Source organism: Antechinus flavipes, chromosome 3 (assembly GCF_016432865.1).
Source record: "Antechinus flavipes isolate AdamAnt ecotype Samford, QLD, Australia chromosome 3, AdamAnt_v2, whole genome shotgun sequence".
Taxonomy (NCBI): domain Eukaryota; kingdom Metazoa; phylum Chordata; class Mammalia; order Dasyuromorphia; family Dasyuridae; genus Antechinus; species Antechinus flavipes.
In genome coordinates this window covers 125,028,596-125,052,141 of record NC_067400.1, presented here as the reverse complement: position 1 = coordinate 125,052,141, position 23,546 = coordinate 125,028,596, and the positions used below count along the sequence as shown (strand labels likewise).

The window sequence follows — 23,546 nt, the reverse complement described above, 5'->3', positions numbered from 1 at the left end:
AAGGAGACACTGGAGTTTACTGAAGCTGAGAGGGACATGATCTGACTTACATCTTAGGAAAATCACTTTGCTAAATGGTAATCACATAACTAAAATCATAAATATTTTTAGATAGAGGGAATTTTGTAGCAAGATAAAATTGCTTATTAAATGACATCACAGATTTTATTTTACATTGCAATTATTTATGGCAAGACTTTTTCTGTATAAATCTTATATTTCATCTTATTTTTTGTATTTAAGACATCTAGGTTAATTTTTCACATGAAAATTTTGTTTGAAGTTTGTCTAACTATATTGAATCCATTTTATTATATACATTAGTCTACAAAAAAAGCTGATTCTTTGTATCATTGTAACCATAACGTGAATGAATAGTAAAGAATCTGGGTCATCCAAGTTATTATTTTTTGATTTGGGGCTGAAAATTTATAACCTTGTCTTTTTAAATGAACATAAAAGATAAACCCCGGATTTTTTACTAGAAGAATATCCAGTAATCTGCATTACCATTATTTTTATAGATTCCTATACTTCAGCATAAACCAGAAGGGGAAAGAATGAGAGCCTACTTTAAGAGTTATGAGGTTTTTTTTTATTCACACAATGTACAATTTAATATGATGGGGCAGGGGAAAAGATGACAAAGGCCTTGGAGCCAGAGATAGGGACATAATGATAAATAAATTCTCAAGGAATTTATACAATCATTTTATCACTTTAACTGTTACAAATAGTCATTTTTTAACTAGAAAAAACAAAAGTTGTCTATTAAGATCAACTTTATATAAAAATTTACAATTCTAAGGTTACATGCCAATTTAAAATTATGCAAAAATTATAAAAGAATATTTTATAAGATCACCATTAGTGAAACACAAAATACATCAGGAAAAAAAATTATTACAAAGTCTAAACTATGTAAAACTATACCATACCTCTGGTGAGTGCAGGAATATTTCATCAAATAGACTCCTAGATTCCCTAAACTGTCCGTGCTAAGCATGTAAGACAATAAAACAGAAAAATATGAGCTGAAAACTAAACATTGTGAAAATTACTCATAATATACGAACTGAACATTGTCAACATTTTGATATTTTTGACATTTGACACAGTGCCATTTCTTGGCACTACAATAACCTAAAACTCAAAAATCTAAATTTTAAAATTTATATTCAAAATAAGAACTACCTTTCCCCCTCAGACTTTATGTTAATTATTGTGCATCATGGGAATATATTACCTTTAAAATTAAGTTATATTAAATTCTAAAAATTTCACTTGTTTAAAAATTATAATTACTCCCAAGATTTATTATAGATCAAAAACTTAATGAAGAATTGTTAAGTTGTTCAGTCATGTTTGACTCATTGTGACCTTGGAGACCACAGTATGCTAATGCTATCCATGAGGCTTTCTTAACAAAGTTATTAAAAGTGGTTTGCCATTTCCTTCTGCAGTGAATTATTGCAAACAGAGGTTGACTTGCCTAGCGTCATAGTTATTAAATGTCTGAGGTCATATGTAAACTTAAGTCTTCCTGACTCCAAGACTAGTGCTCTCTCCACTGAGTCACCTAGCTACCTCTTAATGAAGAATAGTTTCCACTAAAAAGTGAATGTGTCAGGTACAGTGTATACTTAAGAAATCACCAGATAATTAAAAAAAAAACAGTAAACTCTTAAACGGTGTATCAATTATCAAATAACAGAAGAAGATGGTTTAGAAGCTTTCAAATGATTATAGTGGACTCTATCTGCTATTTGCATATTATTCCCAACATCAAGAGACCACCATCTTGCTACCAATCATTTGGAGCATGCTAACACAGCAGGATATAGGAATGTAAAAGAGAACAAGACTTCCAGAGAAAGCGCATGTTTTTCTAATTGCTTTCCAAACTTGGAATTAACTGGTTACCAATTGTTATACAATAGCTAGACTATTAGTTCAGATGATATAAAATAGATTCTTCATGTTTTCAACAAGATCTATAAACTCATCTTCTACCCTCTGACACAAGTTTTCTTCTTTCACAGAATTTAAAGTCCCATTCATACAGTTACTATATATCAGAGACAGGACATAATCCCTGATCCCTCAATAGCCACCACTTTGATCAACTCTATTATACTGTTTCATACTTATATTTTGGGAAAGATATCATTTCAGAGTTTATTTTTATAATCCTGCAGGATCTATTAGAACACTCAGGTTTTTCAAATTTATATATAGATATACCACAAACTTTTTTTTTAATCTACCTCTGTCTTCCCTAAACTGCTGCAACTAAACTTAATTTGGGTAAAGATCTGTTATTGAGTTCCTAACTGGTCCTCTCCTAATCTCTCCCTCTCCCACACAGGTGCCAAAATAATTTCTTAGTCTCTCCCCTGTCCAATTCCACCTCCACACACTTAACAAAATAATCATCTTAAGGCTGAGGTCTCACCATTTCATCCCCTGCTTAAAAACACTTAGAAACTCCTTTTGATCTATAGGATAAAATACAAACTTCTCAGCCTAGTACTTAAGGTCCTTCACAAACTTAATTTAACTTAGCTTTCCAGTTTATTTCACCTTATTTCCCTTCATATATTAAACATTCTAATCAAACTGCATTATTGATTATTCCTGAACTTTCTTACTTGCAATGTCCTACCTCCACTCTCAAAATCCTTATTTGCCTTCATGGTCCTACTCTTATCTTCTCCGTTAAGCTTTCACTGATCACTCCAGTTGTTAATGTTCTCCTTCTCTCATATGAAATTCCTTATATTTATGTATCTATGTACATGCTATATCCCATCAGAAAATTAAAGCACCTTGAAAGACAGGAATTATTTTGTTTTTTCTTTTCCATCTCTAAATGGACCCATGAGACTCCATCATCAAGACATAAGAAAAATAGAGCTAGCCTTTCCCCTTCCCAAATTTTCCCTCAACAGCCCACAGCATTTTATATTTTGGACAGTCTATCTTGTCTTTAATTTAGAATGTAAAGACCAACAGATTTAACTTCATATGTACCTTTGATAATGATTCCCTGTGAAAAACTTTCCATCAGAGAATACTATCACACCCTAAGTCAGGAATTTAAGAGTGATCACTGAGTCATCATTAGCCTACAGCTATCTACTATCTAATTAGGTAACTAACTATACTACTTTTTTCCCATCTAAATCTACTCTATTTTTTCTTCTCTACCAGAGCCCTAGAAACTTGTCCTCTCTTGCCTAGAATATATTATAGCCTCCTTCTTGTCAGATGGCTTGCCTTTAGCTTATCTTCCTGCTACTGCCAAAGTTATTTTATCCTACCTTTAACTATTACATATTATAAGTCTGCAGCATTTTCCATTTTACTAAGTCTAAGTCCTTAAAAAGTCATGTCAAAAGCATCCTGGACTGTCTTATTTCAATTGTCTTTTCTTGTAACAGTCAAACCCCTATGCTCATCATGAGTACAAATCCCTAAACCTCCTTATGACTGTAACATCCTACCTCTTAACTAAACTCACTCCAGTTCACTAAGCATTTAAACAGTTCCTAAAATTTTACCTTCTCCAAACACTGTTTTAATGAATTTTGAAGCTATTCAACACCGTGATTGATTTGAAGACAAACAACTTTTGAGATCACTCTCTTCAATAATATGTGCCTTATTAGCAATCTATCAATATATTTCTTAAATTAAATATTTTCAATTAATATATATTCTATAAATGGGCACCAATATGTGCTGTCTTTCCAACTGGTAAACTACTAGGGGATGGGCTGGTATCTAACTTCTCTTACAATACCTGGCAGTACATCACATATAGGAACTTAAGTGATTTTTTAAATAATGATAGTGTTAGAATATTTAACATAATCAGATTATATTCTTAAAATTACATGAGCTAAATATTTACCCTTCAACTTTAATATAGACCTAAATAAGGATGGATTGCTCTTATTTATTTCCTGACTGTCATCCAAAGTCAAATGAATTCATCATAAAAGTTACCCATTAAAATGGGTGCTGGAAACATAAGAATAATATCAATAAGAAAAATACACCAAAAACTATTAGATGAGAAAAAAATGTGATAAGCACAAAGAAGAAGTCCTGAAAAGGTGCTGGGAAGCAAGCAGAAGAAATGGCTCCCAAGCAGAATTTAAAAAGGTTCTCTGGAAAAAAAGAATTCAAACATTAAAGATAGCTGGGAAAAGGAGCAATTCTATTCCAGGCAGGAGAGACAGAATGGCTAAAAGCAAATTAAAAACAGCATTTCTAAAAAGGGTGATAATTATTTTTTCTTACTCTCAGAGATGGTTCTGCTGCAGCAGCTGCCATTGCAGCAGCTTTGGCCTTCTCAGCTTCATCATATGTAGGAAGAGTAGTAGCTACACTGTAAGGAGGTGGCACAGGATAAAATTCGCTGTGAGTTTCTGCTTCTGAAGAAAAAGAAAAAAGATAAACATGAAAGGTAAAGTATGTGAAGTCATTTTTGTACATACTCTACAATTCTACAATCATGATAATTTACAAAGATTATCTATGTAACTATATAGCCCAAGACAAAAAGGAACTAAAATCATTTAAATTAGACTTTTTTTTAACCTGTAAAGCTATTTTAAAGCTTTCCAGATTTACTGATACTACCATAAATGAGACAGAGTAAGGATTTTAGAAAGTATACTAGACTAAGAAGTAAAGAAACTTCAGCTCTACTATTTATTAACTATAATGTTAGGCAAATTCTGTGATCTACCGCCCAAGGTCTTTATCTAAAAGATATTCTTCAGTCTGATATTCAAACCCTTTCATAACCCAAGTCAACCTACCTTCACTGTCTTATCTCACAGGACTCTTGCTCATGCAAGTCTATATTTCAACCAAACTGGACTATGTACTTAAAAACATTCCAAGTGTTCCTATTCTTCACTTTCTTCATGTTATTTCCTAGATATGAGATAACACCCACCTCCTATCTTACCAACTAAAATCCAATCTACTAAAATGCTAAATCCTTCTTTATCTTTCCATTCAAAAATTATTCATCTCCTCCTTATGAATTCTGATTGTGCTTTAAAATAGTTTACTTTATATTGGTTTATATCCCCTTATTAGATTTTTGTAAGACCAAATGGTGCCCAACATCTAGCATATTTTATTACATAAATATATGCATTAATATTTAATAAATATCTGTTGAATTAATGTTCAATTATCTTGTTGAGTTAATGTTTTCAGGAAAGAATTATTTCAAAACTCAGAGAATGCCTATATTTTAAAAATTAAGTAAAAAAGCCATTTATACATTTCTTACTTTTCCAAAGAAGCATTATAATGTTTAAATATCTGTAAAAACTATAAGTAAATGTAAAAACACTTCACCTTCTCCATTTTGCAATTATAAAATATGTCAACTTTGAAATATCCTATATTTAAGTATTATAGTAAGTATTATAGCATAGCAAAAATAATACTAGATTGAAAGGTAAGAAGCCTGTATTCTAGTTTCAGTTTTGCCAATAACTAGCTATATAAGCTTAATCAAATTATTTCTTTTCTTTGGGCCTTAGTTTCCCTATAACTGTTTGCTGGAGTGACCGAGATCAAGATCCAGCAAAAGAAACTTAAGAAGTAGTCTTAAGAGAAAAGAAAACAAGGCTATAGTAAGAGTTTCACAGAAATCTAGAGAGAAACAAGTATTAAAGAGAAAAGGTTCATTAACAATGTCAAAGGCTGCAAAATGGTCAAGAACAATGAGGACTAAGAAACACCCATTAAGTTTGGCAATTTAAGAGACCTCTGATACCTCTGGAAAAAGCTGTTTCAGCTAAACAATAAGATGAGAAACAAGAATGAAAAGAGAAAAAGGAGGAAAGGAAGAAGAAGTACTAACTATAATTATCCCCTCCATATCGCAGGGGATTAGGGGCACAGAGCTCTCAAAATCCTTGAAAAATTTCATGATTTTTCCTTCATATCAGAGAAGTCTTAATTTTTTTTTTTTTTATAAAATTTGGATTAAGCATTTGGGCATAGGTCAATGTTGAATAAAAATACTAGCCTTTATGTGTCATTTGCTGGCTTGCATGTTCTTTTCTTCAATTTTAACTTTTTACTTATTTTAACTTTAAAAAAGAAATTGTGGATATTTATGGTATTATAATCTGAAATATGGGGACAGTTAAGTGGTACAAGGCATAAATCAACCCTGGAGTCAGGAGGGCCTGAATTCATGACCTCCTTAGAAATTCTTACTTCAATTCTGAGTTCAAATCTGGCATCAAGAAGCTTGATACTTATAGCTGTAGAATCCTGGACAAGTCACTTAACCCCAATTGTCTCACAATACACAAACAAATAAATAAGAAGGAAGAGAAGACAAAATGTTAATAGTATGCATTTCTAATTTTCTAAACATTTTCTGTCTTGTCTGTGCATGTCTGTATGTCATCTGTGGCTTCCACAAAACTTCTAAAAAATTCCCATTTAATTTCTTATGACAACTAGTGATAGATCAAAACCACAATGGGGAAAAGTTATGATAAGGAAGAAATAACTGTACAGAAATCCCTCAAGCTTAGTCATAGTGAAGTAGATTTCTAGAGTTTAGGTAATACCGTATGTTGATGTTTAACATATATTAGACTACTTGCCATCTAGGGAAGGGCAAGAGGGAAGGGGGGGATTGAAACACAAGGTTTTGCAAGCATGTTGAAGAATAATTTATGCATATGTTTTGAAAAATAAAAAAATTTAATAATAATTTTTAAAGTACTATATGTTTATATGACAATATCAATATGTTATATGGTTTAAGGAGAACCAAAGTCTATGACACATGGTAATCTCATTGAAATTTAACTTTAAATGTGATGGCAGTCTACAATTTCCCCGCTCTCCCTTTTCTTAAACCACTGTAAATTCAGGCACAAAAGTGTTAAACAGAAAGGAACCTGAGGTTAATTTAACCAACGCTATCTTACTTTTGAAACATGACATCTTCATTTTAAACTCACTACTTTACCACAGCAAAAGTACTTTAGACAATGTAATAAAACTGAAATTTTTTTTATTAAAAAAAAATTGAGAAGGGAATGATGAAGAGAAACAACATATGAAACTTGTGTCAAAGAAGGAAAAAAAAACCAATTTTGAGATTATGCCATCAAAAATGTGCTGAAAACAACAAGAGGATTTAACACTACTTTTCCAGTCTCCAATTCCTTTATTTTTTAAAATTATTCTTTCTTTATAATAAGGACATCATCAACTTAAGCTTTTAAGTTCTTAACACATCAAAAAGGAAAAGGAATAAGCATAGTTATTGCCAATAGATGTATACATTATATACAATCAGTAATTTTTATTATCATTACAAATATTCAGCATTTAAGATTCTTGGATAAATGCTATACAGTGTGATGGAATTGAGACTATGGGATTTTAACCTTAAACAAAATTATAAACAAGCAAAAGTCAAAGCATTTAGAGCACTGTGTTGATCAGGGAAAGTTAAAGGAGATAAGATTTTAAGAGCAATTTGACAATGAAAGCAAGATAATCTAGTGGAAAAACAGAAATGTTCTATATAAAATACTGTCTGGAATAAAGTAATACCATATAATAATATAGTAATGATGTAGTGATAGTGAAGAAGTGTGAGAAATGAAGTGGGGAATCCCCTCTGGTCAGAGACACAAGTCCAATACAAAAGAATTCACAAACCCAAAAAGTCTCAAGCAAAAGGGAATTTTATTGGCACTGAGAAGCCAGCTTTGCTAGGAAGACAGACTCCTCAGTGGTAAGGTTCTGTCAGGGAAAATGGCAAAGGTAAACACTGAGAAGAGAATATCTTCACAGTGAGCAAGAGTCTTGGCAGGCAGCTGTGCCAAGAAGAGAGCTTCTTTGGCAAGCATAATCCTGTTTCGGACTTCTACAAAAATCTGAAGTTCAGAATTATCTTTTATTATTAGCACTCTGAGGCTTGGGCTAGATTCCTTCAATGTTATCACTGCCAAGGGTTTGAATTTCCAGTTGGAAAGAGATTATTTATAGTGAAGTTTCAAGCCACTCAATAAAAATATCCGGCAGAGATCTCCAATTGAATGAGACAATGTCAGAGAAAGGTATACTCCCAGGGGAAAACCTGAGACCCCCCAAATCTCCTTTCTTTTACAGATTAAAGGGGACACAGTTTCAGGGTTCACCCCTATTAGTAATTTATCATATATAATAACATGCATAATGTAAAATATAATATTTGATAATAATAGTAATAGTAAGTAAAGTAAGTAAATAATAGTAAATTTTTGACAAATATGTAAAATAAGAAAATTATGAAAAAAAATAGAGTAATCAGGAAGGTGTGAAGTAGGGAAGTAAAGTATGATAGTGTGGGAAAGAGTTAGGAATTACTTTTACTATTAAATTTCATGTGACCACCATAAATGAAATACCACAAAGTTACCACAGAAAAAACAAGCAGACATGCAAACAACATATATTACATAGTTCCTTTTTTAGAAAAAGTCAAAAGTAAAGCAGAAGTCAAAGAAGTAAAGCAGAAGAGTTGCAAATTGTAATTCCAAAAAAAATTTAAAAATCAGTTTTTCACTTCAAACCAAACAATTATTGTACTAAGGATATAGAAGAAAAAATTATGCAACCAAAAATGAACATAAAAATTTTTAAATTTTAAATTACCTGAAGTAGCAGCTGCTTCCACAGTAATGCTACTATAAGGTGGAGGAGAAGCTTCAGGTTCAAGTATAGATCCAGATGGAGAAGTCCGTGCTATCTGTGTTGAAGGTGATGGTGGCTCAATGGCAGGTGATTCTGAATTATCATCTTCATTATGAAGCTAAAGAAAATATGAAAGTAATTAAATATAAACAAAGAAAACATAAGGAGCTGAATACCAAAATGTATTTTTCCTCTGATACACTGTTAAATTGATCTAATTATGAAGATAAGTAAACTAAAAAATACCCAAGAAGAATTGTTAATATGGTCTTTTACTTTCCAAATATAAAAAGTTAAAAGCCAAGTTACATAAATTTAATAAACAAGAAAAAAGGAAACTGATTTACCATTCATCCAAAATAAGTTAGATTTCCCAACCCTACCACCACACTAATAGAACAAGATTGACACTGTGAAAACTGTCAAGATTGTCAAAAAATGAATCGCTATCTAGGGGATTAACTACTAAAATATTAAGAAATCTTATTTGTAACACAGTTTTATATATAATAAACTTATAGGATAAAAGTCTATAAAACTTACATCATCTTCTTAATAAAAGGTTAATTGATCTTCCAAAGGTAGGTAAGCAGATAAAGACATACACAAAAAAAGATAAGCATAATTTTTCAATATTAATAAAAGTCTGACAAAATAACAAAATCTGACCCTTGACAAAGCTGACATTTCAAGGTCACCTTTTGGAGTCAAAATTCAAAAAAGGAAAAAATATATCAATGTGAACTAAGAACATCAATGGTTTAAACAAAACAGTCACTTCCTATTGAAGATGGCAAGTTTTTCCACATGCACTAAAAAGCCAGAACAAAAGCAGGTTAACAAGCCAGGATCTTACTAAACAAACCAGAATCATTTCAGAGGAACTAAAACTATGTCATTTTGGTGAAAGATCTGGGCAATGAAAAAAAAAAAATTAAGCTGGTACAAAATCTCAAATTAGAAATGGAGGCTAGAGTTTTTAATATGAAGATAACGAACACTATGAAATATTATTACGAATCAAAAGATGACTTGAATAATTCCAGAACTATAATCAAAGCTTTAAAATAATAACAAAAATAATTATAATATAATAATAATTAATGAAGTATAATTAATTAGCATCACACAAGATTTAGCCGCTAATAATTAAAATAAAGAAAATCTTGGAATGTGATATTCCAAAAAAAACAAAAAATAGCATACAACAAAGAACAACTTATCCTGAAAAAGTGAGCATACATAACCCTACAAAAATAAAAAATGACCTCTTAGTGAAAGGGACTTTGAAGTCTTCCTGAAGATTAGAGATTAATAAATACTTAGAAATAAGAGAGATTAAAGGAAACCTAGAAAGATAAATGATGTGAGCAGGTAGAAAAGGCTAAATAATTATGATTTATTCCATTCAATTAGGGGGAGAAATAAAAATTTCCTTCAGAATTCTAATGTTTTGTGGGTAACAGAGGAATTCAAAAAGTTAAAATTAAAAGCCCAAGTTGGCTGCTCTGTTTTAATGTTCTTAAAAGGAAATAAATGGGAGCCAAAAAAGGGATTCCAAAAAAGAAATGATGAAAATGGGGGCAAAACTTAGTATTTCTCATAACAGGAATAGAGAATAAGTGAATATGGAGAAAGCAGTAGGACAGGAATGGATATTGTATAAGCCTGGCTTTTATTAGAACAGAACAAAAGAAAATTTAAGATACACACAGAATTGGTATAGAAATATAATAAACTATATATTGGTTTACTTGCTAATTAGGGGAAGGGGTAGAGAGGAAGGGAGGCAAAAATTGGAACAAAAGGTTTTGCAAGGGTTAATGTTGAAAAATTATCCATGCATATATATATAAAAGCTTTAACCAAAAAAAAAAAAAAAAATTAAAGAAATATGTTAAACTAAACAGAGAAAATGGAACAATGAAGAATGGAAGGGTACAATCAAGACTATAACTAAACAAACAAACCAACTTCAAAATATAGTGCATAAAGGAGGCTTAAAAGAAAGGGTAAGAATGAGTAATCAAAGTCTAAGTGAAAGGCAACAAGGGCAAGTGTTAATCGGAAGCTGATCACATTAATCATTAAGTTTATAATTAAGGCTGATCACATGTCTTCCCTTCTACCACTTTCTTATTATTTATTGGGGGCAAAGAAGAGATTATGATAAATAAGCACATGATAAAAGAAAATGAAATAGCCATGAACAAGATTAAGTAATCTTTAAAATAAGCAGATAGAAAAATGGATTCTAAAGCAGAATTCAATGTTATTTACAAAAAACACTTGAAACAAAGATTCACACAAAGTTAAAATAAGAGGCTTGGATTACAAATTATTATGCTTCAAGTAAGGTTAAAAAAAAAAAAGGGGGGGGGGGGGGGGAGAAATAATAATCATTCCAGAAAAAGTAAAAGTAAAAAATATAGTTGAGAAAGGTAAGCAGGGAAATTATAATACCATATAGTACCATATACATATAATACCAATATAGTACCATAAACAATAAAATATCAATTCCTAACATAGACATAATACCCTATGACAGAAGAGAGGAAAAAAAAAAAAAACTAGTAAAATTTTAGCAATTGGGTACCTTGAAATACTCTTCAGACATTGACAAATTAATAAAAAGATAAGCAAGAAAGAACTTAAGGCCTTAAACAGAATTTTAGAAAAATTATATGAAAGAATTGTAATTTTTTTAAATTTTAATTTTCTATATAGAGAATTGACTCAAATTTATAAGAAACCAAGCCATTCCCCAATTGATAAATGGTCAAAAGATGTGAACAGACAAGTTTCAGATGATGAAAGTGAAACTATTTCTATCCATATGAAAAGGTGTTCCAAATCATTATTGATGAGAGAAATGCAAATTGCTAAGATGACAGGAAAAGATAGTGATGAATGTTGGAGGGGATGTGGGGAAACTGGGACACTGATGCATTGTTGGTGGAGTTGTGAACAGATCCAACCATTCTGGAGAGTAATTTGGAGCTATGCTCAAAACGTTGCCAAACTGTGCATACACCTTAATCCAGCAGTGTTACTACTGGGCTTATATCCCAAAGAAATATTAAAGAAGGGAAAGGAACCTGTACGTACAAAAATGTTTGTGGCAGCCCTTTTTGCAATGGCTAGAAACTGGAAATTGAATGGATTTCAATTGGAGAATGGTTCGGTAAATTGTGGTATATGAATGCTATGGATTATTATTGTTCTATAAGAAAAGACGAGCAGGAAGAATGCAGAGAAGCTTGGAGAGACTTAAATGAATTGATATTGAGTTAAATGAACAGGACCAGGAGATCATTATATACTTCAACAATAATACTATATGATGATAATTCTGATGGACGTGGCTCTCTTCAACAATGAGATGAACCAAATCAATTCCATTTGTTCAATAATGAAGAGAACTAGCAACACCCAGCGAAAGAACTCTGGGAAATGAGTGTGAACCACAACATAGCATTTCCAATCCTTCTGTTTTTGTCCACTTACATTTTTGATTTCCTTCTCAGGTTAATTTTACCTTCTTTCTAAATCTGATTTTTCTTGTATAGCAAGATAACTGTATAAATATATATACATATGTTACATTTAACATATACTTTAACATATTTCACATGTATGAGACTACCTGCCATCTAGGGGAGGGGGTGGAGGGAAGGAGGAGAAAAGTTGGAACAGAGGTTTTTGCAAGAGCAATGTTGAAAAATCACCCATGCAAATGTTTTGTCAATAAAAAGCTACAATAATAAAAACATTTATACCCTCCCAAATATTTTTAATTTTTTATTCCTCCCTCCCTCAACCTCCCCTACCTGCTGAAAAGATAAGAAACACATCATTCATTACATATTTGAGGTTATGCAAAACAGATTTCCACATTAGCCATGTTGTACAAAAAAAAAAAAAAAGGAGGGGGGGAGGTCTAAAGAAAAATAAGCAAAGTGAAAAACAAAATAGTCAAACATTTGGAGTTCATTAATTTTCTCTTTTTGGAAGTTCATAGCATTTTTCATCATTACTCTTTTAGAATTGTTATAGATCACTGCATTCATCAGAGTAGCTAAGTCTTCCACAGTTGATAATCATTATAAAATTGCTATAACTATGTACAATGTTCTCCTAGTTCTCCTCACTTTGCTTTATAACAGTTCATCTAAGTCCTTCCAGGTTTTTCTGAAACCATCCTTTTCATCATTTTTTACAATACAGTAATGTCCCATCACAATCATAAACTATAGTTTGTTCAGTCATTCCCCAAATGAGAACATCCCCTCAAATTCTAATTCTTTGCTACTACAAAAAAGCTGCATATGGATCCTTTTCCTTTTTCTTTGATCTCTTTAAGCTACAGATCTAGTAGGAGTATTGCTGACATACACAGAAATTATATGAATACAACAGAAATAAAATTTACAGAAATAAAGAAAATTATGTTAATTAATTACTAGAGTTGGTCTAGACAATATAACACAAATAACAATTCTATCTAAATCAATTTACTTGTCTCTCCCCTCCCCCAATTCAGTTTCCACAGATTGCACTATCTTATTCCCTGTATATGTTAGCAAGATTTTTTTGGACAAGTTAAGTTTTTACTTCCATGATAGGACAAACTAATAATTTAATGTTTTCTCACTTGAGAAAAAAAAATCCTGGTTTGAGGACTTTCAGATTTATAAATCTAATAGGCAACAGGTTGGCTATGATCTAAAACCTACTACCTTCCTTTGCCTCCTGGGCCTCAAGTCAGTTCACCGAGTACAATCAAAAATTGGGAGATCAATCAGACAAGCAGGAACTATATTCTTCTTTATAAAATTGCCTACCCTAAAATCTATTTTTCAAATGCTCTGTTGTGGGAGAAACTGGGGAAAATAATAAGAGCTTCATAATCTAGGTATCAAATCTTGAGGAAAATCTTTCAAAGAAATCCTTTGTCCTTCTCCTGTGACCTTATGTTCCCTCAACCCAAGCAACTGAGATCCAGTTGTAAATCTTTTAAAAACTTAAATCTCTGCTTTTGCTCTCTTCCACCTTATCTTTGGTGTTTCAAGATTCAAAACCTCTACTTACTCATAGAGCTGTAGAAATAAGATTTAATTTGAAGTCAAAGGACCTGATTTTATAACGCATATATAACATTGGAAAAGTCACTCAAACTCTTTGGGCTTCAGTTTCCCCAAATGTAAACATCTGAAGTAGATGGAATCTAGGGTCCTTTTTAAAAAATATTTTATTTTTTCCCCAATTACATGTAAAGGCAATTTTTAACATATTTTTTAGTTTCAAATTTTCTCCTTCCTGAGAGAATAAACAATTTGATTTGAGTAACTTAGACATGTGAAATCATGTAAAATATATTTCCATATTAATCATATTATAAAAGACACACACACACACACACACACACACACATATAATATGAAAACCAGTATCTTTAATCTGCATTCAGGCTCCATCAGTTCTTTCTGTGGATAGCATTTTTCATCATTGGTCCTCTGGAATTGTCTCGGACCATTATATTGCCAAGTCATTCACTACTGATCATTATACAACATTGCTGTTACTATGAACAATGGTCCCACAATGGTCCCCTGATTCTCTACATTTCATTTTGCATCAATTCATGTCTTTCCAGGTTTTACTGAAATCAGCCTGCTTATTATTTCTTACAGCACAATAGTATTCCTTTACAATCATATACCACAACTTGTTGAGCCATTCCCCAAGTGACAGACATCCCCTCAACTCCTAATTCTTCACTACCACAAAGAACCAGTTATAAATATTTTCGTGCACATATGCCCTTTTTTTTTTTTTTTTTTTTTTTTTTTTTACTATTTCTTTGGCATACAGATCTAGTAGTGGTATTGCTGGATCAATGGATATGCACAGTTTTATAGCCCTTTGAGCATAGTTCCAAACTGCCCTCCAAAATGTAAATCAGTTCACAACTCCACCAACAATGCTTTAGTGTCCCAATTTTCCACATGCCCTCCAACAATTGACATTTTACTTTTCTGTCACATTAGCCAATCTGATAAGGTGTAATATGGTACCTAAAAGTTGTTTTAACTTGTATTTATCTAATCAATAGTTACTTGGAGCATTTTTTTCATATTATTATAGATACTCTTGATTTCTTCATCTGAAAACTTCCTATTCATAATCTTTGACCATGTGCCAACTGGGTAATGACTTGTATTCTTATTGTTTTTTTATGCTTTGAACAAATTAATAGTATTTGACTTTTCCAGATGCATGCAAAGATCATTTTCAATATTCACCTTTGCAAAATCTTATGTTCAAATTTTTCTTCCTCTCTTCTCCCTTTCCCCTCTCCTCTAAACAGAATTTACCAATATTGGTAAAACATGTGCAATTCTTCTAAACATAGTTCCATATTTGTCATGTTGCACAAGAAAAATCAGATCAAAAGAGGAGAGAAAAACTAAGGAAAAAAATGTGTTGTTATTCATATAAATTTGACTCCACTTTCTATATATTTGAAAAATGAGGCCTTTATCAAAGATACTTGCTATAAAAACTGTTTCCTGGCTTTCTTTTTTCCTTATACTCTTGATTGTACTGGGTTTGCTTATGCAAAAACCTTTTTATTTAATACAATCAAAATTATTCATCTAATATCTAGTAATTCCCTATATTTTATTTGGTCACAAATTCTTCCCTTCTCTCTAGATCTGACAGATAAAACTATTCCTCACTCTCCTAATTTGCTTGTGCTATCATTCTTTATGTATAAATCATATATCCATTTTGACCTTATCTTGGTATACAGTGTAAGATGTTGAAGAAAGGGTATAGTTTAACAGATTGAGTGCAAAAAAAAAAAAAATTATTTAATCATATACGAAGTCAATGACTTAGTGGGAAATTCCCACTGGGAAAAAAACCAATTTAGAACCAATGAGACGCAATTTCCATTATTTACTATATGTGGGATTCCTGAACAAGTTAAGTCACTTAACTTTATCTCTAAGATCCCTTGCAAATATAATCCTCTGAATCTATGTTCAAGGTACCATATCTTAGCACATATATATACTGTACATTGAACATTTTCTTCATGTATATAAATATAAGAAATAGACCTGTGATTTCTTGGTATAAAGTGGTCCTTGTGAGGAATTTTCTTTACTGATATAGGTTGGCATCTTCTGTGCAATTTAAAATTTTAACAGAAAGTTATCTAGACCACCGAGAGACTAAATGACTTGCCAAGGTAAAGAACCAATTTTTATCAGAGGTGGGATTTAAACTCAGCTTCTTCTGGTTTCAAGGTAAGCACTTTATCCAATACGCCATGCTGGATTTCATATAATGTAACTGCAATCCCCTAGATAAACATATGCCAGTATGGCCAACGATATACTTTCATCAGGCAGCTTCAGTTCAGTTTGAATAATACTGTGACTGTGATGATCTGTTTAGTTTTGTAAATTCTGTTAGCTCTGTAAAGACAACAATTTTGGAAATCTTTTAAATTTAATATGAGATATCAAGTAAGGTGACTAGACTGCATTTAGAAACTTGGGCAGCACTTACAACAGTCCTAAGATACCATTATAAAAGCTTAATGTTCTCATTCTCCCAATGTTAACATATGTTTATGAATCATCTTAACACAATTTCTGAATAACCCAAAAGTACAGATGGCAAAGAACAGATATATGGTGAACATATTTACTACTACATGTTATTAAAATAACTCACATGCAATAAGTAGTATAAAAGATAGCACCCAGGAAATGTATAGACAGAAAATGAGGCGACTTTATCATGTAAAGAGAGAAAGGGATAAGAAATGCACACATGCTGCTCTGGTACTCAGACAAAATTAAAAGACCTAGGAGAACTCCAGCAAGCCAAGTAGAATCATTATAGAGAATCTGTGGGTTAAGATTATAACAGATGAAAACATAAACTGTACCAGTAGAGTATCCATATCAATAAAGTTCTCTGAAATTTTGAAGTATGAGAAGATCAAAAAGCAATTGCAATACTGACCTGATAATCTAACTTTATTATTCATTTGTTTTACATTCTATTATTCTCTGAAATAGCAGCCTCTAAATGAAACCCACAAGCATGAAAATTAAGTTATCTGTAAATAATAATGATGCAGGACCGGTTCCTTGTTTTATAATGTATACTTATCCTAAGTCATCTTGCCTATGAGCCACTTGGGAAAATAAAAAGCAGTAATCTTGAATTTCTAAGATATCCAGAAAAGTACCAGGATGGGTAAAAACTGGAAAATTAACTTTTATTCATATTATACACATATATACACAAATATAAAACTAAGCATCTGAAACCTGGAAATAATAGGAGCAGGGAAAGCAAATGATGGCTATTTTCAAATAATATTGACTAGGAGAAAAAAAAACTGGACAAAATTTTTGCCATAAATCTCTTCTGTCAAAAGTATGGACATCTCAGAATCATATTTAAAAAAATAGAAGTTGACAAAGGAATAAAGTATACTGAAATAGAATTTTAAGAAGTCTATGGATTCTAAGTAAACCTAATTTTTTTCAATTTAATTCAAAACCCTTGAATTAAACAAGTCTGTATAATTCTAAACTATAGTTTAGATCAACAAGGACTGTAATTTTTAGAGGGTTTCTAGCACTGGGTAAGCAACTAGAGTAGATGATATTCTAAGGACTCTCCTACTCTAAGATTCCAACCACCTTAACAACCAGAATGACTGGTACCTCTGATGCAATGCTGTCTACGAAATATGCTGAAGGCATCAGAGTGCTGAAAAGCACTCATTTCTCTAAGCAACTTTCTAAGACTATCAGTCTCAGAGAAGGTACCCACTTGCATTGGGGAAAGGATTTTACTTATCTGGGAGTTCCTTAAATTAATGAAATCACAGATTTATTTCCTAATTCCTATTCCTAATGCTACTTTTAAAAAGGTCATTTTGTCATTATTTGTCATAATCTCAATTGTATGTCCTAGAAGACAGAATATATTTGTAAAAGATAGTTGTTTGTTCCAATTGTGATCACAGAGATTTTGGAGACTGATACTGTATCAGTTAACTGCCCTAAGGAAACTAAAATTAAGGGATATTCTGAAGTGAGTTTCAGTTTGCTAGGGAGACCTCAGTTTGTTTTTGCCATTCTGATGGCCTTAAAAAGACTTCCAGCCAAGTTTTGGGTAGCACATGAAGATGCAGAAAGGCATCTTTCAGAAGAAGAATTGAACTGGAGTTCAGTTAAGGAAGGGTTATGAGAAATACCTAATCCAAACTAGACCCAGACCAGTTGTCACAGCAGAGGGATAATGGATTCTAACCTCCTACTGATTGTTAATATACCTACTATAGACCCTCTTGGGAACCCAGTACATACAATTCACTTTAGGGATCTCTGCTTTAGGAAAGCAATAGAAAAGTTTTGGGATTTTGGTTTTTGGTTTTTAATTTTTTATTACCACTTTAAGTAAAATTGTCAGTACAGAAAAAACTGAAACAAGAATCAAAAATTTAGGAACTAATGAATGTTTATTGAATTCATCAGCAAAGGAGTCCCAACCACAGGCAGACTCCTTGAAGGAACAAAAGGACAAGGGTTATACAGGTTCTAACTAATTAGGCAGGAAGTAAATTGAATTCAAGGCACTTTATGATTGGACCAGACTTGTTAATAGGAGACTGCAGATAAAATTTGAGTTGTATAGCAAGAAAGGGTCTTTTTTGGAATAGCTGTTTCTCATAACCCTTTCCTAATACAGAGGATTTATTCTAGATAACTGCTGTTTTCAGCTTATAGAAGGTAGCAAGCAAGAATGGGAGCTATGTAATACAAACAGGGTCAGAGACAAAATAAAGGAACTACAGACAAAATGAGTTGCTTTAGTTTTTTCAACTATTTACACAATTATAAATTCTGTTCAAGACAATACAAGGCAATATCACTTAGCTATGATGTGGCTAAAGGGTTAAAATGAATTCTGAAGATTCTCAAAGGTTGCGTGAGTCATGGGTACCAAAGTCTCCAAAGAATTAAAAGCTATAGTTACTTAAAAGATAATGGTGGGTGTGTGAGTAGGCTGCAACTTATTACAAAGAAAGAATTACATAGGAGAAATAGCATAAAAGATGTCATCAAATTGATTTATAACTGGAAAAGAAGGTGGGCACATCATAAAAAGAGAACAAGAATAGTTGATGGATCCCTTTGTATATTTTACTAATATGTACACAAATGTTAGGTGAGAGAGAATGGAAGGACCCCAGCATGTTGGGAAGACTGCCTTATTATATTTATAAGAGGACAGAGAAAAGATTTGCACAGGATGAGAAAATATAGATGGACTGCACTGTAGACAATTGTTGGAAATGCCAGCATAGACATAGCTGAAGCTACAAGACCACTGAAAAATTAAAGTGATTCTGTTGATTAGCATATCAAATGGCTTAGACTAAGAATATAAGCATATTCATCTGGTTTAAACATTTCGACTTTTCAATGTTTTTATAAGCTTTGTTGATAATTGACACCAAGGTCAAAGGTTCATTCCTAGATTGTCTACTATGCTTCACTCAGTGGAAAAAAAATCATTCTTCTATTCTATGGTTCTGTTTATCCCTAAATCTATTATTATATGAATATATGTTATTGGTCACAACAGGACCTGGATAGTAAAATATATAGATTCATCAACCCTGAAAGAAACATTTATAATCTTTGCATTTAGAAAGTTGCATCTTATTCATCATTTTATTTTATCATGAAAAGATAATTATCTACACAAATTATTATCATTATTCAAGCATGTATATTTTAATGCTACTTGAAAAACTATAAGTTAAAAGAACTAAATAGTGATTAAAGGAGTTTTAGCCTATAACTACTAACAAGTTATAATTTATGGTCTGAATGTATACAGTAGTAACAGACTTTTGATCTGTATTCACCAGTGTGTACACTGTAGCAAATAATAAAGAAAATATAGCTATATTTTGTATGCACATATGTGTCATATATATATATATATATATATATACACACACACACACACACACACACACACACATATATATGTAAATACATACTTTACCACCTTCTACTCAGAAAGAAAAGGATTCCAATCTGGAATGAGTCACAAGAGAGTAAAAAAAGCAAAAGCATCAGAAAATTAGGCTTAATTTTCTGCTCCTGTAATTTTTTTTAATCAAGTTACAATAACAACTTATAACTATTTCCAATGGCAAAGCATTTTCATGTATTGTCTCAATACTTAAGAAGCTTATGTTTATTACTCTACTTTTACAAATAAGGAACTAACCAGAGAAATTAACTTTTCTAAAGAAACACACAAAGTGACAGAATTGGACTTTGAAGTCAGCTTTCTGACTCGAAGTATCTGGTGTTCTTATTAAGAAGTCCCCTGAACCTGTTCTTTTAAGTAGTCATATTTTCCAGAAAGACTAAACCCAGAGAATGCAAAAGGCTTTGAATTTGTCAAGGACACACATATACAAATATAGATTGATATAATCTGTCATTTGCCCTCCAAAATGGACTCCCTGTATGTCCTTGGGAGTCAAGACAGGCAATCAGTCTGCACCAGACTGGGAAACTCCTTATTCAGCTGGTACTCTTGTAGATAAGCGGACAATCATATCTTCATAGTCTATCAGGCTTTTGCCATTTAATTATTCATGATTCCTCTTCCCCTGCCACTCCCATTTAGGTGGAATTTTCTTTTCTCCTTTCTTTGTCACAATTTCATAAATATGCAAGCTTCTGTTTAGATTGTGACCTTTGTGCACATGCTTAGGATTCCACATGCATGTTTCACTTCTCTTGTAATACACATGGTTTTTCATATAAGTTTCATGAAGTATGAGTGCCAGTTGACATTTTCAAATACCAGAGTAAGTACAAGCGACTTGATTAGACTTTATCTTATAAATAAATTTGGCTTGTTACTTAGTTGAAGAAAAAAGGAATTTGAGGCATCAGAAGCAATATGTCTAAATCTATGACAATCATATAATGAAATGCAAGGCCTTATATCAAATTCCATTTTATAGCATATGGATAGCACTGGAAGTGCAACATAATGGAGGAAAAGCCCCTACAAACCCCAGATTTAAAGCTCCAAAAAGCTCTATTAGACTGTGTATATATGTAGATGAATGGTGAGGCAAGTATTCAAAATGAATTCTCCTTTAAATTTTCCAGCTAACTTCTCTTGAACTAACTTCATCTTTCCCTTTCTCTGACCCTTTCTCAGCACCCCTAAAAGCTAAAGCCTTCAAAACCAATTATTTAAATATAATCTTCTTCACTAGAATGCAAGTTCATTAAAGGCAGAAGCTATTTTTAAGTTATTTTTAGCCTTTCTTTTTATCCCCTAAGCGCAGTGTGGTACCTGGCACACAGTAAGAGCTTATTAAATGCAAACTAAATGACTGACAAGCTCAATTCAAAGACAGGCTTTGCGCATTCTGGGCATATGCTCCCACTTGCAGAATCTTCTCTAGCATAACTAGAAACAATAGGGAAGCCTGAAAGAAATCAGGCAAGATTTTTGTTTTTCTTCTCAGGTTATTTTTATCTTCTTCATAAATCTGATTTTTCTTGTGCAGCAAGATAACTGTATAAATATATACACATATATTGTATTTAACATATACTTTAACATATTTAACATGTATGGGACTATCTGCCATCTTAGGGGAAGGTGTAGAAGGAAGGGGGAAAGTTGGAACAGAAGGTTTTGCAAGGGTCAATGTTAAAAAATTACCCATGCATATGTTTTGTCAATAAAAAGCTATAATAAAAAATAATAAAATTAAAAAAAAAAAAAGAAACCAGGCAAAATCCCAACTCTAAACAGACCACAGGTAGCCTGAATTGAGGCAAAAGGGCAAAATAAAGTATCCTTTCCTCTAAAGGGAATGGTAGGAAATCCACTCCAGAAAGCAGCTGAAGGTTTCCAAAACAGTTTAACCTTAAACATTTCTATATGTCACCATGAATGAAGTACAACTTCTGACTCTAAGATCTGAATTCATACATTCTCTACCATTATCATCAGAACTATGGCCTTATTTCATAATGACACGATTTTGCCCATAGGCCAACATTTGGGACCACAGTTGGATTGTCACAGAGAAATGAAAAAATTCTGTAAAAGAGAAAAGAAATGGGAGGCACATTAAAAATATTTCCCTTCCCTTAACATGCTCTAATATAGGAGGCAAGGTCTTTTATGATAGTATTGTCCTAAAATTCCATTTTAATAAGATGAGGCTCTAGTATATATGTTCCTTTGTTAAAATAAGAAACAAAGAATAAACTTTAAAATGTTCAGATGGGCATAACTATTAGAATACTGAGCTTTTATAAAATTCCAGTTAATTTAACTCCTAACAAGGTCTTAGGAAGAGCAACTTGCCAGGAAAAAAGCTTTTATTTCTTCCCTGCTTCCTTAATCAACCTCAGGTAACAAACATTTAGGCAGACTCTTTAGAAAGTTTTCTGATTGTTTTCACCAGAAATTAGCACATTACGTGGTAATTGGTTTTTAAACTATAATTCCCTAAGGAAGGAGTCACCATAATAAAGGAGTACTTATTTAGGGAAGTCAACTATCTAAAACACAGTGACAATATCCAAATCTGCTTGCATCATGTGCTCATAGCATTTGAAAGTTAGGAAAGGAAATTTCTTGGGGCAGCTAGGTGGCGCAATGGATAAAGTACCTGCCCTGAAGTCAAGAGGACCTGAGTTCTGAAGCTGAGTGTTCTGAAGTTCTGAAGAGTGCCTCAGCAAAAAAATAAAGAAAAGAAAAAGAAATACTCTGTAACTATAAAAATGGGAAATCAGAGACTACCAAATATTAATTTTACCTAAAACACCATTGGAAGATGTTATCAAAAGAATCCTATTAGTTTAAAAGAGTAATATAATATTGCTAATAAGAAGCTACAAAGACCTAGTAACACCCAAACTGGTTTCATCCAAGGTTCACTAACTTAACTTCATTTTTTCATATGCAAAATATTAGGCCATGACAATATATTATTGATGACAAGGACTCTGTAATAAGCATTTCCTCCGGTACTTACTTAGGTGAGTATTAAGCATTAGGCACAGAGTAAACATTGCTTTGAATGTGTGATGGAAGGGAAGGGGAAATTTTACAAGTTAGTTGATATTTTAAATGTTTAATGTGAGCAACAAAAAAAAAAAAGTTTTTAAAATAAACCTTATCATCAGGAGATAAAACACATAAGATATTTTGTTATATTGTATTTTCTAAGGATTACAAACCAGAAAAAAGAAGATAGCATAGATAATCTAAGAAATTGGGCCAAATCAGTAGGTGTGCACATGCATGTGCGTGTGCGTATGCGTGCATAAGTGTGCGTGCGTGTGTGTATGTGTGTGTTATTTTTTGCCAAATTATTTTATATTTTCTTAGTAGTTATTAAACGAGGAGTTTAATCCCCACAGTTTGTGATAAATAGAATTAAAGTAGTCTAGTCGGCTGTACAATAAGTGGAGTAGCCTCCAGTCCCAGCTCAGAAGGCAAATATATAGCTAGGGAAACAAGACTGTTTTCTGGAAAGAATAGTACCCCCTGCTGTTTAAAGCCTCCGTTCAGAGCTGCATAGGAAGCTTAGAACAGAACCCCCTAACCCAGATACAGAGATCAACAATAAAAAACCCCAAAGAAAAAATTTTAAAAAGACAAGGAAAGAAAAGAAAAACAAGAAATAGAAA

At 32.2% G+C, this 23,546-nt stretch overlaps 1 protein-coding gene across 2 annotated transcripts in view; it reads right to left on the bottom strand.

Moving 5' to 3' along the window:
• Positions 1-23,546, bottom strand: part of NDFIP2 (Nedd4 family interacting protein 2) — a 90,953-nt gene that overhangs the window by 28,036 nt on the left and 39,371 nt on the right. Inside the window, exons 2-4 of one of the 2 annotated variants that reach the window (XM_051983981.1) lie at positions 8,707-8,863; positions 4,309-4,442; positions 939-998 (exon numbers count right to left, since the gene is read on the bottom strand). In XM_051983981.1, coding sequence (XP_051839941.1) covers positions 939-998; positions 4,309-4,442; positions 8,707-8,863 — 351 coding nt within the window. The remainder of the gene's footprint in view (positions 1-938; positions 999-4,308; positions 4,443-8,706; positions 8,864-23,546) is intronic. The other variant, XM_051983982.1, reaches the window with a different exon arrangement.